The following is a 14,959-nucleotide window of genomic DNA, read 5'->3' on the forward strand; positions in this document are numbered from 1 at the left end:
TATGTACCTTGAAAACACCCCATAGACATATAAACAACATTAAAAACTAGATTTTAAGGCTCATTTTGTACTTCTGCATATATATTAGTTGTCATATCCTAGTTTGAGCGTGGTAAGTGTGATTGGCTAAGAGTCTCTTACTGGCATCAAATGCAGCTTTGAGAGCCTGGATGTCTGTGGCCACTCCAGAGATCCTGTAAATGCCAACTTCATCAATACCTCTCTTCTCCACCTCCTCAATGCACTGCCGCACAATGTAAGGCACCTTGGATCGTTCGCGCCTGTGGAACAACAACAGGTAAAATCAATGTACATGATGTAAACAATCTAAACATACAGAGAACAACTGTGCAGGCTTTTTTATGAATGACATCCATATGCCAAATATTGCTGTTCAGCAGGCCTGGACTGGGGATAAAATTCAGCCCTGGACAAATCCAGCCCATCTGGCCCACAAGTTACCATGTGAATGTTTTGCTGTGTTATAGGGCCTTAAATTGGAGTAAATAAATGAATAAATAAAAAAGAACAGAAACAAATAATGATATATATTATTGAATACATGGTAAATGCAGTTAACAAACTTAATATTGCATTTTTGTCACAAAGAAACATTGATTTAGAGCTAGGATGAAGCAAATTTACTGCTATTAAATTCTGTCATCATTTACTCTCCCTCATGTCGTTCCAAACCTGTATGACTTACTTTCTTCTGTGAAACACAAAAGAAAATATTTTGAAGAATGTTGTAACCAAACCATTTTGGTTACCCTTGACTACTAATGTATGGACAAAAACAAACAAACACCCAGACAATCCTCAAATTAAAAACACTTTTGCATCAGGTAGTGCCACTTCATCACACTATTGGAGTATTTGCTTTTTGCAGTTTCGTATGTGCTGTAATGGTTGCCCCTATTATGGTTTTTTGAATACTCCCTTTCATGCAGTGTGTAATATAGCTGTCTGTGAATGTAAACGTTCTGCAAAGTTGTAAAGTCGAAAGTGCACTTGAAGTGAAGTTATTGGGCCCTATTTTAACAATCTAAGCGCATGGTCTAAAGCGCAGGGCACAAGTGCACTTAGGGCGTGTCTGAATCCACTTTTGCTAGTTTAATGACAGGAAAAACTGTCTGCGCAGGACGTGAAAATGATAACTGCATCAGGCTGAAACTAGCAAAGCACACTTGCCTGCCGCTGCACTGCGCCGGGTGTATGATAGGGCCCATTGTCTCCCAAAAGAAAGTATCGACTCTGAACCGCCTTAATGAGTCGTTTATATTTAGAATCCCAATGCATGACAGTTCTACGTCACTAGAAAATACATTTGCATAATGCCCACATGTGTTGTCTGCCCACGAACAACTGTATGTGTAAGTTTTCGACTAACCAGCTAACTCACGTTATTACTGTCTTACTGAAATACTTCTGCTAATCAACTGTGGGCCACGATTACCTAAAAATGTGCAGATTAATGCAGATTGTCTGTTGTTCTTACAACTTTGAGTAAAGATAAAGATAAAATTAGTTTTACAAACGTTTGTTACATCAGTCATTCACGTTAGTGCTCGGCTAACGTATGCACCGTTATTGATACAGTTCCCGCATGTGCGCCTCAATAAATTAGAAATATACACATCGGTTTGTTGATAGACATGCACTTGTTAATGCTGATAGTGAGGAATTACAGTTGCAACATCTGATAATGTACCTCCAACTGAGTAGTATATCACTGAGAAACATCCTGCTTAAGTCGTCCTTGCCATGGTGAGGTTCGGGTTAAATAACTAACATAAACAAATGTTTCATCATTAGACTTATGCTTGGATTGACATGGTAAAATCAATGTCATCGTTACTGTCTTTACAGTGTGTACAATCAGTGAGCTTTAGGAAGCCTCAGGACGGAGCTTAAGTTTAGTTATGGTAATGGGCGTTTTAGCTTCCGAAATACGCTGTAAGCAGTAGACCAATCACTACAGACTGGGCCATCTGGCCAATCAGAGCAGAGTAGCTCGTGGAAAGGAGGGATTAGAGAGATTGATTCATCCATCGAGTCGTTTGAGAATCACTGAAAAATGTGGTGATGTGCAATGTATATTATAAGTAAAATATATATTTTTTTACCTTTGATGCATGTAAACCTGTTGTAGGAGACCTCCAAAGCAAAATTAGGAGCCTCTAAAATAGCATAATAGGGGAACTTTACAAACAGCACCTAATATGGGGGATATCTCCCTCGCTTTGGCAATCGGCCCACTGGGAAAGTTTTGGTGTTCCCGATGGCCAGTATGCCTGCTGTTCAGTAAGGCTAAACTACTGTATCATAAAAAGCCACTTCTGCCTATTTTATGTCATTTTTTTACTTTTATGTAATATATTTTGAATGTTTAAATTTGCGATTAAACTAAAGTAAAAACAAATCTTTTTTTGTCCAAATTGTGACATGCATCCGAGCGTTACGGATTATCAAAAAAAAAAAAAAAAAAAAAAAAAAAAAGGCAGGGTGGGTATGGTTCTATCTATCTGTTGTTGATTGTATTTTGAAATCCGGGTCTCTACAAAAATGAAGTCAGATCTTGCAGGGTTGAAGTTTAAGTGCACTAATAAATGGAGAAGTCCTGCTTACGTCACCAAAGAGAAGTCTGTAATTTTCACAGAAAGGTCCAGTTATGACATTTTTATAAATCATTATGAGGTAAAAAATAAATAAAACAAATGTACAGACAAATCATTCACAATGAGATCAACACCATTCATTAAGAAAACAGTGAATTTTCATTTCATTCCGACTTTAAAGGTGATGATACAACTTTTTTGAGCAATGTTGCCAGGAAAATTGTTGCTTTGGCACTTTCCCATTGAGTTTCATTCCCAACAAATGTTCTATCTGGATACTTTAGATCGGTCATGGGCCCTGTTGTCTCACCTGGTTACCTGTTGACAGCAACATTGCCATTGATAACATGTATCATCACCTTAAGGCTTGGCATTTCACTCACTTTGTTACCACGCTGATTTTGACCCCAAACACACCACTCTGTTTCTTTGATGGTGTCCTCTTCAAACTTAAATCCCGACTTGTAAACTTCATGGAAAACTCCACTTTAATCTAAGAAGGAATGAGAAATGAGATAAATCCCACATAAGTCACAGGAAACTATGTGTAATGCAATAATGCAAAAAGTATCAATATGTTTAATGAGAAATATATTAGTACCCCATTCATTTCTATGACGTCCATATGCCAGTTTTTGGACTGCACAGTCTGTGGGTCCAGCTGTAAAGAGACAAATAGAAATAAGAGTGAGGATTGCTTCATCATTAAGCACCAAAAATGTATGATGCAATTATTTCTGCTCAATGCAATGCAAACACAATGGCCTCACAGAATGCTGTCATAGGTCAAAGGTTAATGCTGAGGAGACCAGAGCGGACCATGAGTGCTGATGGATTATTAAATTAAATGCATAGTCCACCCAAAAATGAAAATACTTTCATCATTTATTCACCCTCATGTTGTTCCACACCTGTATGACTTTCTGTCATTAAAAAAAGAAAAAGAAGATATTTTTGAAGATTGTTGGTAACCAAACAGTTTTGGTTCCCATTAATAATAATAATAATAATAATAATAATAATAATTCATTACATTTATATAGCGCTTTTCTCGGCACTCAAAGCACTTTACATAGAAGGGGGAATCTCCTGAACCACCAATGTGCAACACCCACCTGGATGATTGTACGGCAGCCATACTGCGCCAGAACGCCCACCACACACCAGCTTATTGGTGGAGAGGAGACAGAGTGATGAAGCCAATTAGTATATATGTATATATGGGGATGATTAGCAGGCCATGATGGACAGAGGCCACTGGGAAAATTTGGGATTTTTTGTGACCACAGAGAGTCAGGACCTCAGTTTAACGTCTCATCCGAAGGACGGTCTTCTTTTGTGTTCATCAGAAGAAAGAAATTCATTCAGGTTTTGAATGACATGAAGGTGAGTAAATGATGAAAGTGTTTTCATTTTTGGGTGGACTATCCCTTTATGGTCGATGAAAGAAATCAGAAAAATATTTTAACAATGAATACCAATAAATCGGCTCCTAAGTGAAACTGTCCCGAGGCTCAGAAAGCCCCAGTTTTTAGTCTTTCAGGACAAATGTGGTTTATCAGGGTATTTCAGGTTTACACATTTTTGAGCGATATATCAGTAAACATCTGCACTGTCAAAATTAAAACGTATTTATTTGTATAGCAGTTTTCACAATACACATTGTTTCAAAGCAGCTTTCCAGAAAAGCATGATGTTAATGTGTATAATAACTTAAAATATTCATGCCTTGTAGTTGCATTTAGAAGTAGTCTGTTTCTATACCCATACTCTTCAGGAAACCATTTTAAACCAACAACAGAGCCTTATTTTTTCCTAATCTATTTCCTCTCTCTCTTTCTTTAAGGTTTTTTTTTTTTTTTTTTGATAAAGAAAAATCTAAAATTTCCCAGGCAGTCCTTACTATAAAAAAACCCCTGGGAAACGGACAGTAGTTTTTCCCCTAGTTATAATATATCCAGACTGTAAATGTGATAAAGTTAACTCTACTACACTGCTGAATAAGAGTCCAGCATGGATGAATCAAACCTGAACACTATATAATGAACACGGTCTTCACAGCAACACAGCACTATAAACACAATATGAATCAACAAAGCAAGAAATAAGAGTCACTACCGCAATAAACTTGTAACAGTCACAAAACGGTTATATTACGAGATTAAGCCATTAATGTCATATATTCCAAACTGTGTTTACTATTACGCATAATTCACAAGAACTCACACTACGATATTTAGGTGCTTTACTGTCCTGTGAACATATAAGGAGAACTACTCTGGGCAAAATCTGTGCTGTTTCCATTAACAAACAATTCTCTGAGGAGAAGAAACTTAGTCACACACTCTCTCTCTCTCACACACACACACACACACACACACACACACACGCACACACACACACGCACACACACACACACACACAAACACACAGCTCTTCCACACAAGTTTCCCAAGCTACATGCCACAGACAAGATGGATGATGGGAAGAGCTCTTTAGGGAAGAACCTCCCAACTCCTAAACTAACCTGTCAATCAAGCACAAAAGTGAAAGTAACAATAATAAACAACCTGACAGTCTTGACCATGTCTCAAACCAGTTCTCTACCACTGATCACTGTTATAAATCGCATTGCATTTAATTAAACTTCACTAACAATCAACATGAAGTAAGAACATAAGGGAACACAAATAGCACAAATGCTGACAAAACTCCCATAAATGAAAATTTTCAGGAAAACATGCCTTAGGTTGAATAGCTTTTTATGAGAATGTCTAATAAAGTCTGTCAAGCACATAAAACTGCATTAGCTTGTATCACTAAAATCAATTCTCTCAATGCAATAAGTGGGCAATCATCATTACTGATGCTGTTTATATACACATATTAGGGTTATAATGAGATTCTTATTGGATATTTATGGAATGTTGGAGCCTTGTTATTATCCTACTAAACCAATATGACATGTATACACCAATTAAATTAGCAGGGTAATAAATGGATAGCTTGAGACCAACAGTGGCAACATAGGGAGGACACAGCTAACTCAAATTATCTCATATTTTAGAGACATACTGACTGACACGCAATCATGATGGTCTGCATGGATCCTCTCTGATATCATTCCCTGTCATTTATTTATTTTACCCAGTAAATTTCTGCACTACATCCGTTTGATTTGATGGACAAAAGTTTGAAAATTCTCAAAAAAGTCATTATTTGAATTCGGTTTTTTTTTTTTTAGGTCTTTTTTTTTTACTGTATGCCTCAATAAAATATCAAAATGTTTTTTTTGTTTGTTTTTTTTTGTAATTGAAAACATGTTCATCATAGAGGAGGTGTATTCAAAACCCTGTATAAACTGCATTTTAAGTATATTTTTGTAATAACTTAATATATCAGGACAAAAAGGTGAGAGTCATCTCACTGACCCACTGATAAACACTTCAGTTACATGCGGATGTCAACCTGCTTCATGAACTGTTAATGAACATAACCATACTGTATTTATCACTCCAAACATTTCTGAAAGCCGTATTCTTCTGTGAATGTAGCCTCTTAGCACCCAAATTCACATGCTACACATGACCTTATTTGAGCCTTTCTCTAACCTTCAGGCATCTCCTACAGTACTTTATTAAAAATATATGGAATAAAATGTTCCATGATATGTCTAGAAAAAACTTTAATACAGCTAAACGGCTTATCAAAGACTCGCCTCATCTTCCCAAGTGCTTTCCTCCAAACTCTTACTAAAGGTCCTGGGGGATCACCACACCAACACCACTTTTCACTTTCCTCTGGGAAATTTTGGGAAGAGTCCAAGCTGAATATCTATGCTATGGGATTATTTCAACAGCATACACAATTGATTCCCTATAAGCCAGCCTGGATACCAAGATGGAGGTGGGGTGAAGGTCAGAGTGGAAACTTTTGTTCTCATCACTCTCTCACAACTATCTTCAAGATAATACACCAGTCAGTAGTATCTTCAATGTCCTCATTTAATCACTCAGGGATTATACATACAAAACAAAGATGGGAGCTTCTCTGCTCTGAATTAGTTTAAATTTAAGACAGACCTGTGCTGACATGAACATGAGGTTTATGTTTCCTGATCAATGAGTTTCTGAGGAGCTCTGGTCCATCACAACCTCGAACAATCCCTCTAATATCAGCCACATGGAGATTTATCTTGAAAATGGGAGTGATTACAGAAATTTACGGTAAGAAAAAAAGGTAAAACATTATTTAACAGTGTTCTTGTTACGTTACACATACTTATTATAGTACTAATAGTAAAGTATGCATAATTACAAGGAACTAACTATAAACCAAACCCTAAACCTAATCCTACAGTAAGTACATGTTTTGAATTAATATTACTTTTTATTTATGTAATTACACTGTAACAAGAACACATTAAAAACAAGTAATAAAAACTCGGTGAGTGTTTTAGCGCAATTTTCTCACCTCATGGGATCACAACACTAAGAGATAGTAAATCTTTTCCTGTTTTTTTTTGTGCGTTCCCGAGATTAGACCTTCCTTAACATAATGCCGAAAACCCGAAGTCTCTAGGTGGTCTGGTTGAGGAGTAGATAGAAGTGCAAGATTGGTGCGCACAGACAGAACAGAAATCATGAGTTAACAATCGCAATTTTGTCCGGTGGAAAATTGCGCTAAAAAGTGTAACCAAAAAAAGTACTGTGGTAGGTACAGTGATGGTATCAGAAGAGAACACCATGGTATTTACATTATTTAAAATGATGATGGTAATGGCAATGGTGCAAACATCCAAGGTACCAATATGATCCATGTGCAAAACAACATGGCATTACCATGGTAAATGTCCAGAAAACATAGTATCATCAAGATAAATATAAAAAGAACATAATACCATAGTACATGTCCAAAAACATGATATTACCACAGGAAATAAACATGATATTACCGTAGTAAATATCCAGCAACCATAGTATTACCAAAAAATAAATATAAAAACAACATTATAACAACTAGTATAGAGCGCATAGACTGAACTTTGGAGATACAGATCCCCATTCTGTTCTTCTTTCCTCTCGTTCGCTCTCATTCAGCGTGTCCCCCCCCCCCCCTGCCCACCCCTTGTCCCTCTGTACTGCCAGCCTGCTGCTGTACAGAGCAGGAACACAGTGTTCTCTGAGCGGCTCCTTTCTGCTCTCTCTACACTCAAAGAGACTCTGCACGGAGGATCCTTACAGAGAACAAAGGGAGGAAGATCATGATATCAGTTCATTTGTTACAAATACAGCAGGTTCATGCTGCACACACAAGGCCTTGTTAAGATTGCTATAAAGCCTCACTACTCCTCTGATTACATACGTGTATATATACTATTCCTCACTGTAGAGCCACACACACACACTGGTTTTAGCTTTGAGAAGAGCGGCTGACTGACAGACTGCACATGGTTTAGCAAACTACTGACCTCACTGGCCAATTATGCTGCTCTCTCTAGAATAGAAAGAGAATTCTTTAAATACATCAACCAGCTAGTTTAGGTAATATCTGCAGAAACACACTCAGTCTACCTTCTCAGTTGCAATAACACAACTCTTGAAAATCAAATATTTAATTCACCTTAAGTAGTTTAAAACCCTGTCACCATCCCTTTCTTCTCTTCCATTCCCTATTTCTATTCCTAACAATGAACTGCACAGAGCAATTTTTTTTTTTACACCAAATCAGCATTTAAGAATGATTTCTGAAAGATCATGTGACAGTAATGGCTGCTGAAAATCCAGCTTTGCCATCAAAGGAATAAATTACAAATGCAAAAGTCACAAGTCACACTGGTATATTTGTGGCAATAGCCAACAATACATTGTGTGGGTCAAAATTATTGATTTTTCTTTTATGCCAAAAATCATTAGGATATTAAGTAAAGATCATGTTCCATAAATTTCCTACCATAAACATATAAAACATTTATTTTTGTGAGTGAATGCAGCATAATCGCGAACATAAATGTACAACTTTAAAGGCGATTTTCTCAATGTTTTGATTTTTTGGCATCCTCAGATTCCAGATTTTCAAATAGTTGTATCTCGGCCAAATATTGTCATATCCTAACAAACCAAACATCAATGGAAAGCTTATTCATTCAGCTTTCAGATGATGCATGAAATGAAATCAGAAAATGTCCAGAATGTAAATGTGGTTTTGTGGTCCAGAGTCACAAATATTAAAACTAAATATCACAATATTACTGTTTTTACTGTATGTATTTATCAAAGAATTGAAGCCTTGGTGAGCATAGGAGATATATATATATTCATATTCACACAGTATATATCCATACTGAGTCAGGTTGTTCATGTACCTGACTTCACGCAAATTCATTCTGTATGTTCGGACAATAAAATAAAACGATGAGACAGCTTGCCGCTCACAACTAATAAAACTATTTATTTTGTCATAGTACTGTAGTTTCAGTAAGAGTGCAGACAACACTATCAAGACATATACATTAAAATACATTTAAAGGTGCAGTAAGCAATTCTGAGAAACGCTGTTCAAAGTGGATCGGCCGAGCACCACAACACACTTGAAGCAGTAGGGGGCGTATCTACACTCATGATGGGGAAGGAGAGAAAGTGAGCTAGACCGTGAGCTAGAAGAGACATTACAACATAAAAAAAAGGTCAGAGGAGTATCACTGGAAAAAGAAGGGTTATGATCAGGCAAGAGCTTTAGGACCAGCGTTAACACCCTGGGGTCGGCTGTCACGCCGACGTGACCACCTCGCTTTTTTTTCTTAGTGCGAAAGAGACTCAAAATACTGTATGTCAATTTTTGTCATACAGATATATGTTATACATAATTCGAAACTGTTGTTAAGTGTCTACTTTTATTTGTGTACACTCACAATAGCAACAAAACTTTGTGCTTTTGTAAAATAAAGCAAACAAACAGGGTGCGCTTTCTGCCATCTCAGTCTCTGTGAAACGCGTTTCAAAAATTAACTTAAACTCAGAGAATACTTGCCACTTTTATAACGAAGTCATATCGAAAACAAATATTCTCTGTTTATATAATCCGTATGAAACCAACGAGAGGTACAGTTTCTAAAGGGTCTGCTTATTATCTTTAATGTGACCACACCCACGATCTGCACAGCCTTTAACATGCTAATCGTCCATGTGAACCACGCTAACCAATAAATGCCCCCATCACCTCAAAACAAAGCATCAAGCTTCATCATTCTTCTGTGTGCCGGACTAAAATGTGTAGACGGAAACATGTTGAAATATGAAATATAGGCAGGCAGGCATCCTTTCAATGCTAAATAAATATATAACCTAAATTGTAAATTAAATTGTGAATCTAAATGAGCAAATATGCTAAAATAAACCACAAATAGCTTTGTTCAACAAGCTCTTAGTAAAATATCACGCTGTTTCATAATGTCCTGACCATCCTATTCATCAATATCAATGACATGCTCAAGCCAGACACCCAAAGTTACCCTACACGCATCTCTCTGTAGCATGAGACCAGTAGTTACAACTCTCACTTTGGAAACATCTTGGCATTTGCAGGGGAGTGTGTGTTTGTTCAGTGTGTGGTGTGGGAAAAATCTGTAATTACTGTGGTATTCAGAGTTTGGCGTGGAGGTCAGGCTGATGTTTGCTTTAGTGTTCTGATTCACTGGGCTGATGTCACAGACTTGGCCTGCTGGGCCTCTTTCAGTAAACGTAACTTAATCACACAGGAAATGCCAATAATCTGCTGACTCATAAACAATGGTCATCAATGACATCCTCACATCTTTCACAATCATCATACACATTTTATGCATATTTAAAGCTCTTCCATATAAGGTAAACACAACACTTGACCATACTTAAAAATGTACTGTGGTAGTACCATGGTACAGTGACAGTATCAGATCACTATAGAACTTTGATATATACCATGGTATTGAATGATTATCATATATGGTAACTGTAAAAAAAAAATATTGGAAGTTTAAATATTATTGAAGTATTATTGTAAGTACCTTGGAGTACCATTTAAGTACCATGGTTCATGAAAATCAAAGTACCATGTATTGCCATGGTACTGTTAGAGTACGTTTTTATATGGGAAGGTTCTTCAAAGAACACGATTGTAGAAGTCCAAAAAACATGATTAAATAGTTTGTGTTTGTGTGACTACTAAAAATAGAACTAAAGTAACTAAAAACAACAACCCCAGGAGTCGAGAAACCCAACTATTGTAAATACCCTGATAGTTATGGAGCATAAGATATATTTTAAACAGACGTTTATTACGGCAGTTACCATTAGATGCTAATGTCTCTGTTGCTAATAAATGCAAACCAGTTAAACTACAAGAGGACAGCATCATAAATCAAGCTAAACATCTGCTAAAAGAGAACCATGAATAATTTTAACAACTCCTCATGGACCCATTCTGTAAAATGCACAAATCATAAGACAAAACATGAAAGATGGTTTCAATTATACCCATGTCAAAGAATTCCAAAAAGTATCACGGTCACTCTTTATTTTACAGTACGTGCACTTCCAGGGTACTTACCTAAGGTTCAGGGTTAGTACCTAGTTATTACCCAGTTATTGTAATTACTATAATAAATACATAGTATGTACATGGGGAACAGAACTATAAAATAAAGTGTTCTACCAGCATTACTATGTATTTTTAACATGCTACAGTGGACATTTTTTGATGTACCATGATGTACCAGTGTAAATGCCACTGCATAGGAATATAAGAACTTTAATGTAAGGTGTTAATTAACAACATGTACTTAATATAAGGTTAGGGTTTAGGCTTGTAATTATGCATTAATTACTTAAGTCTACTTATTACTATAGAAAGCACATGTAAAAACAATGTAACAAGGACAATAAAATAAAGTGTTACCGAATCATCCAGTGCCATGATATTTATCAAAGTACCATGCTCATCACTGAACCACAGTACTGCCAAAGCACTTTATTATAAAAAGAAATACAAGCAGGTCAACATTTGTTGTGTCCAGTCTCAGACACCACTATCACCCTCCTCCACTTCATTAGCCCAATAAGCATGGCCTTGTGGGGGTTCAGTAGCCCCTCAAAGGTTTCTGGTGCCCTCACATTGGCAGCAGAAGATTTATGTGAGTGATAAAAGCATCCATTAGCATATAGCTGGCATTTAAAGAGGAGCAAGGTTCATCAGTGCTTCAGTCATTAGCATGTTAAGACCTGGAGCACCATTTGTGAGGCCGTATAGGCTGGAGAGAAGTTACAGAGGATGGGTTCATCTCTGGGGACATATTCTTCTTCTCGTGCATAATACATCTATTTCACACAGACCCTTCCTCCTTCTGTTCTTTCTTTCTTTTCAAAAGAGGAACAACTGCCACAAGGGCCACTATAACAAGCATTAGTGTAAACTCTGTTCTTCTACAGTCAGTTTTCTCTTTCATGTGGCAACAATTTAGCAAATTCAGTACAATAGCACACACTCCTTGAGTACTGAGGTTTGTTAAAGGGAGAGTTCACCCCAAAACAAAAATTCTGGCATAATTTACTCACCCCCAATTTGTCCCAAAACTGTATAGACTTTCTTCTGTGGAATATAAAAGAAGTCAATGAAAGTCAATGGGGTCCAATGTTGTTTGGACCCACACTTTTTTGTTTTTGTTTTGCAGAACAAAGAAAGTCATACAGTAAATGACTGAATGTTTAATTCTGTGTGGACTATCCCTTTAATGTCACAGTAAGGAAAAAAAGTGCTCATAAAATACTGTACAAATGAATCAGACAAGCATTAGGTTAGCAAAGTATTCACATCTGTGCTTGCATAAAGAGCAGTGATACTCGACCCGGTTTTGCTTCAGGACTAAGATTTTACATTGGACCTCGAGTGGTGACCCAACACAGTAGCAAAAATATGAACAGTAATACAAAAGTTCTTTTCAGTCAATCATCTACATAATTTGACTAGTGACAGATGAATTTGCACCAAAATACGGAAGAGCATGTCACCTTTCATATTGACAACCAAATATTCATGAGCAAGGTGATATTTCATATTTATATTATTGTCCTAACTATGTATGATTATACTGTTATTTTCATTTCATTATTAGCATTTACCACTTTTTTACCCATGCTGCCCCAAACAGACCCACAAACCTGCAATCCATTCAGTTCAGAACCTTTGCTGTATTGAGTATGGCTTTATCTGAAATCACTCCATACACCCTTTAAATGCACCATTCCCTACATTACTTCATTGCATACTGTAAGTAGTGAATAAAAAATAGTGAATGAATTCAGACAGTGAGTGCGTCAGAAGTTCTGCGGACGTCATCTGACGAGACGTGGGAATTCATTCAGTGCAGTTGAAAGTATATGTTGTACACTCATTATTGTAGAGCATTATAGGATTGAAAGAGCACACTCAATAATGTCCACTGTGGTTTGGACACCTCTACAAATGGCTGTCCCAAAATAGTGCACTTATATAAGGGTATAGGGGGTGCTTTCAGACACAGCCTGTTTCTGGTCTGAGGGGTTAAAGTGGCAGCGTGTTCTGATAAGGTTTATGTTAATCTAATAAAAGCACATTTTGGGAGGTCAGACATTATGAGAAGGTCATGAGACAACACTAGGATTCTTCATGACCATATCAAAGAAACACACACACAGATAAACACGCACACTCTCTTGGCCACAAAGACTCATTCAATATTCAGTCAATGAGACTGGCCATCTGTGAGAGAGTTCACAAGTGTGTTTCCAAGCGCTGCAAAATGAGGTTTGTTTATAAATGTAATTGGCAGTAAGTGGCAATTATGTGTGTATCTATTACACCTGTGTCTGATTATGAGTATATATGAGTAAATGTCTTTGTCTACCTTTGACACACAGTCTTTATGTGTCAGTACCTGTGGGAACACAAAGGCAGGGGGTGCCTACAGTACATGTATGTGATTTACAGGCAGAATTCCTTTATATAATATGCAACTAGAACAAAACAATACAGAATGATGTTGAAACAACAGAAGAAGAGGAAGTCAGAGAAAGACAGACAGGAGGGAAAAAAAAGAAAAGAGGTAGAGAACTTCAAAAGAGCATGGGCTCAGCACATGGAAAGACAAGTGTCCTGCTTTGTTGTGTATTACTACCAAAAGCGATTCTCTATCCTACACTCTTAAAAATGAAGGCTACAATTTTTTTTTTGCAGCGATACCATAGAAGAACCATTTTTTCTTAGTCTTAAAAACATTTTAATCTGTAGAACCTTTTGTGTAAAGGAAAGGTTACATGGATGTTAACAGTTCTTCATGGAACCATATATGCCAATAAAGAACCTTTATTTTTAAGAGTGTAGAGTGAAAATTATGTGTTACAGCTACAGGATCATAGCCAAGGGGTCTTTGTCTGTAATCTGTCTGTCTCTATGGTCAGTCCTGGGTCAGTGGATCAGGAAGAGGATTAACCCCGACTGGGCAGAAGACAGACATACGTACAGCAGAGGCTAAAAAGCTTTGTTTTTACAGCCAGAACAACTATGCACATAAATGACTGCTCAAAGTGCTGGCAGGGCAGATACCCCATGTGAAGACACCTAAATTTCTCTCTCACACACACACGCACACGCACACACACACACACACACACACACACTGCACACCTACTCCCACATGTTCCATGCAGAGTCTGAAGGCACTGATCTCATCACAGCAGGACGATCATTCAGCAACAGTGAATGCTGAGCTAGAATTAATTGGATCATGTGCCATTCTCCAGTGCAATCCCATCAATGTTATAATACTGTAGTTATAATCAAAACGACACACATTCCTTCCCTCTAAAGCAGGTCGGTAAGATTTATTAATGTTTTTTTATTTATTTAAATAAATCAGTACTTACTCAGCAAGGATGCATTAAACTAATCAAAAGGGACAGTTAAAGAGCTGCAGTCCGTAACTTTTTTTTTTTTCAAAATGTATTAAATTTATATAATAAGCGAGTACATTGTGTTTTTGTCTTATCCTGAATCACTACGGTACACCTATAATAAGTGTTCATCAAAACCTCCCATTGTCTGAAAAAAAATAAAAGAAATAAGACATTTGATTCTAAGGATAAGGATTTTGATTCTGCATCAGTGAATAAAGATTCATAGATTAATTTATAAATCATGCTCTGGATATCAGCTATAAGAGCCTTTGCAAATGCGTGAGAATAGCTGGTGTTGTAATTATTAATAAAAGATTATACAATGGTGAGTGTGAGAGTAAAGGTGTGATTAATTGATCTTCATCAGTGGGTGGG

At 36.9% G+C, this 14,959-nt stretch overlaps 1 protein-coding gene across 4 annotated transcripts in view; it reads right to left on the reverse strand.

The window, feature by feature from the left end:
* Window positions 1-14,959, reverse strand: part of abr (ABR activator of RhoGEF and GTPase) — a 296,797-nt gene that overhangs the window by 7,923 nt on the left and 273,915 nt on the right. For all 4 annotated transcript variants that reach the window (XM_084113285.1, XM_084113286.1, XM_084113287.1 and 1 more), the window contains 3 exons: window positions 3,220-3,279; window positions 3,002-3,111; window positions 142-281 (listed from right to left, as the gene is read on the reverse strand). In XM_084113285.1, coding sequence (XP_083969411.1) covers window positions 142-281; window positions 3,002-3,111; window positions 3,220-3,279 — 310 coding nt within the window. The remainder of the gene's footprint in view (window positions 1-141; window positions 282-3,001; window positions 3,112-3,219; window positions 3,280-14,959) is intronic.

This window comes from Abramis brama (assembly GCF_963993115.1).
Source record: "Abramis brama genome assembly, chromosome: 5".
Taxonomy (NCBI): Eukaryota; Metazoa; Chordata; class Actinopteri; order Cypriniformes; family Leuciscidae; genus Abramis; species Abramis brama.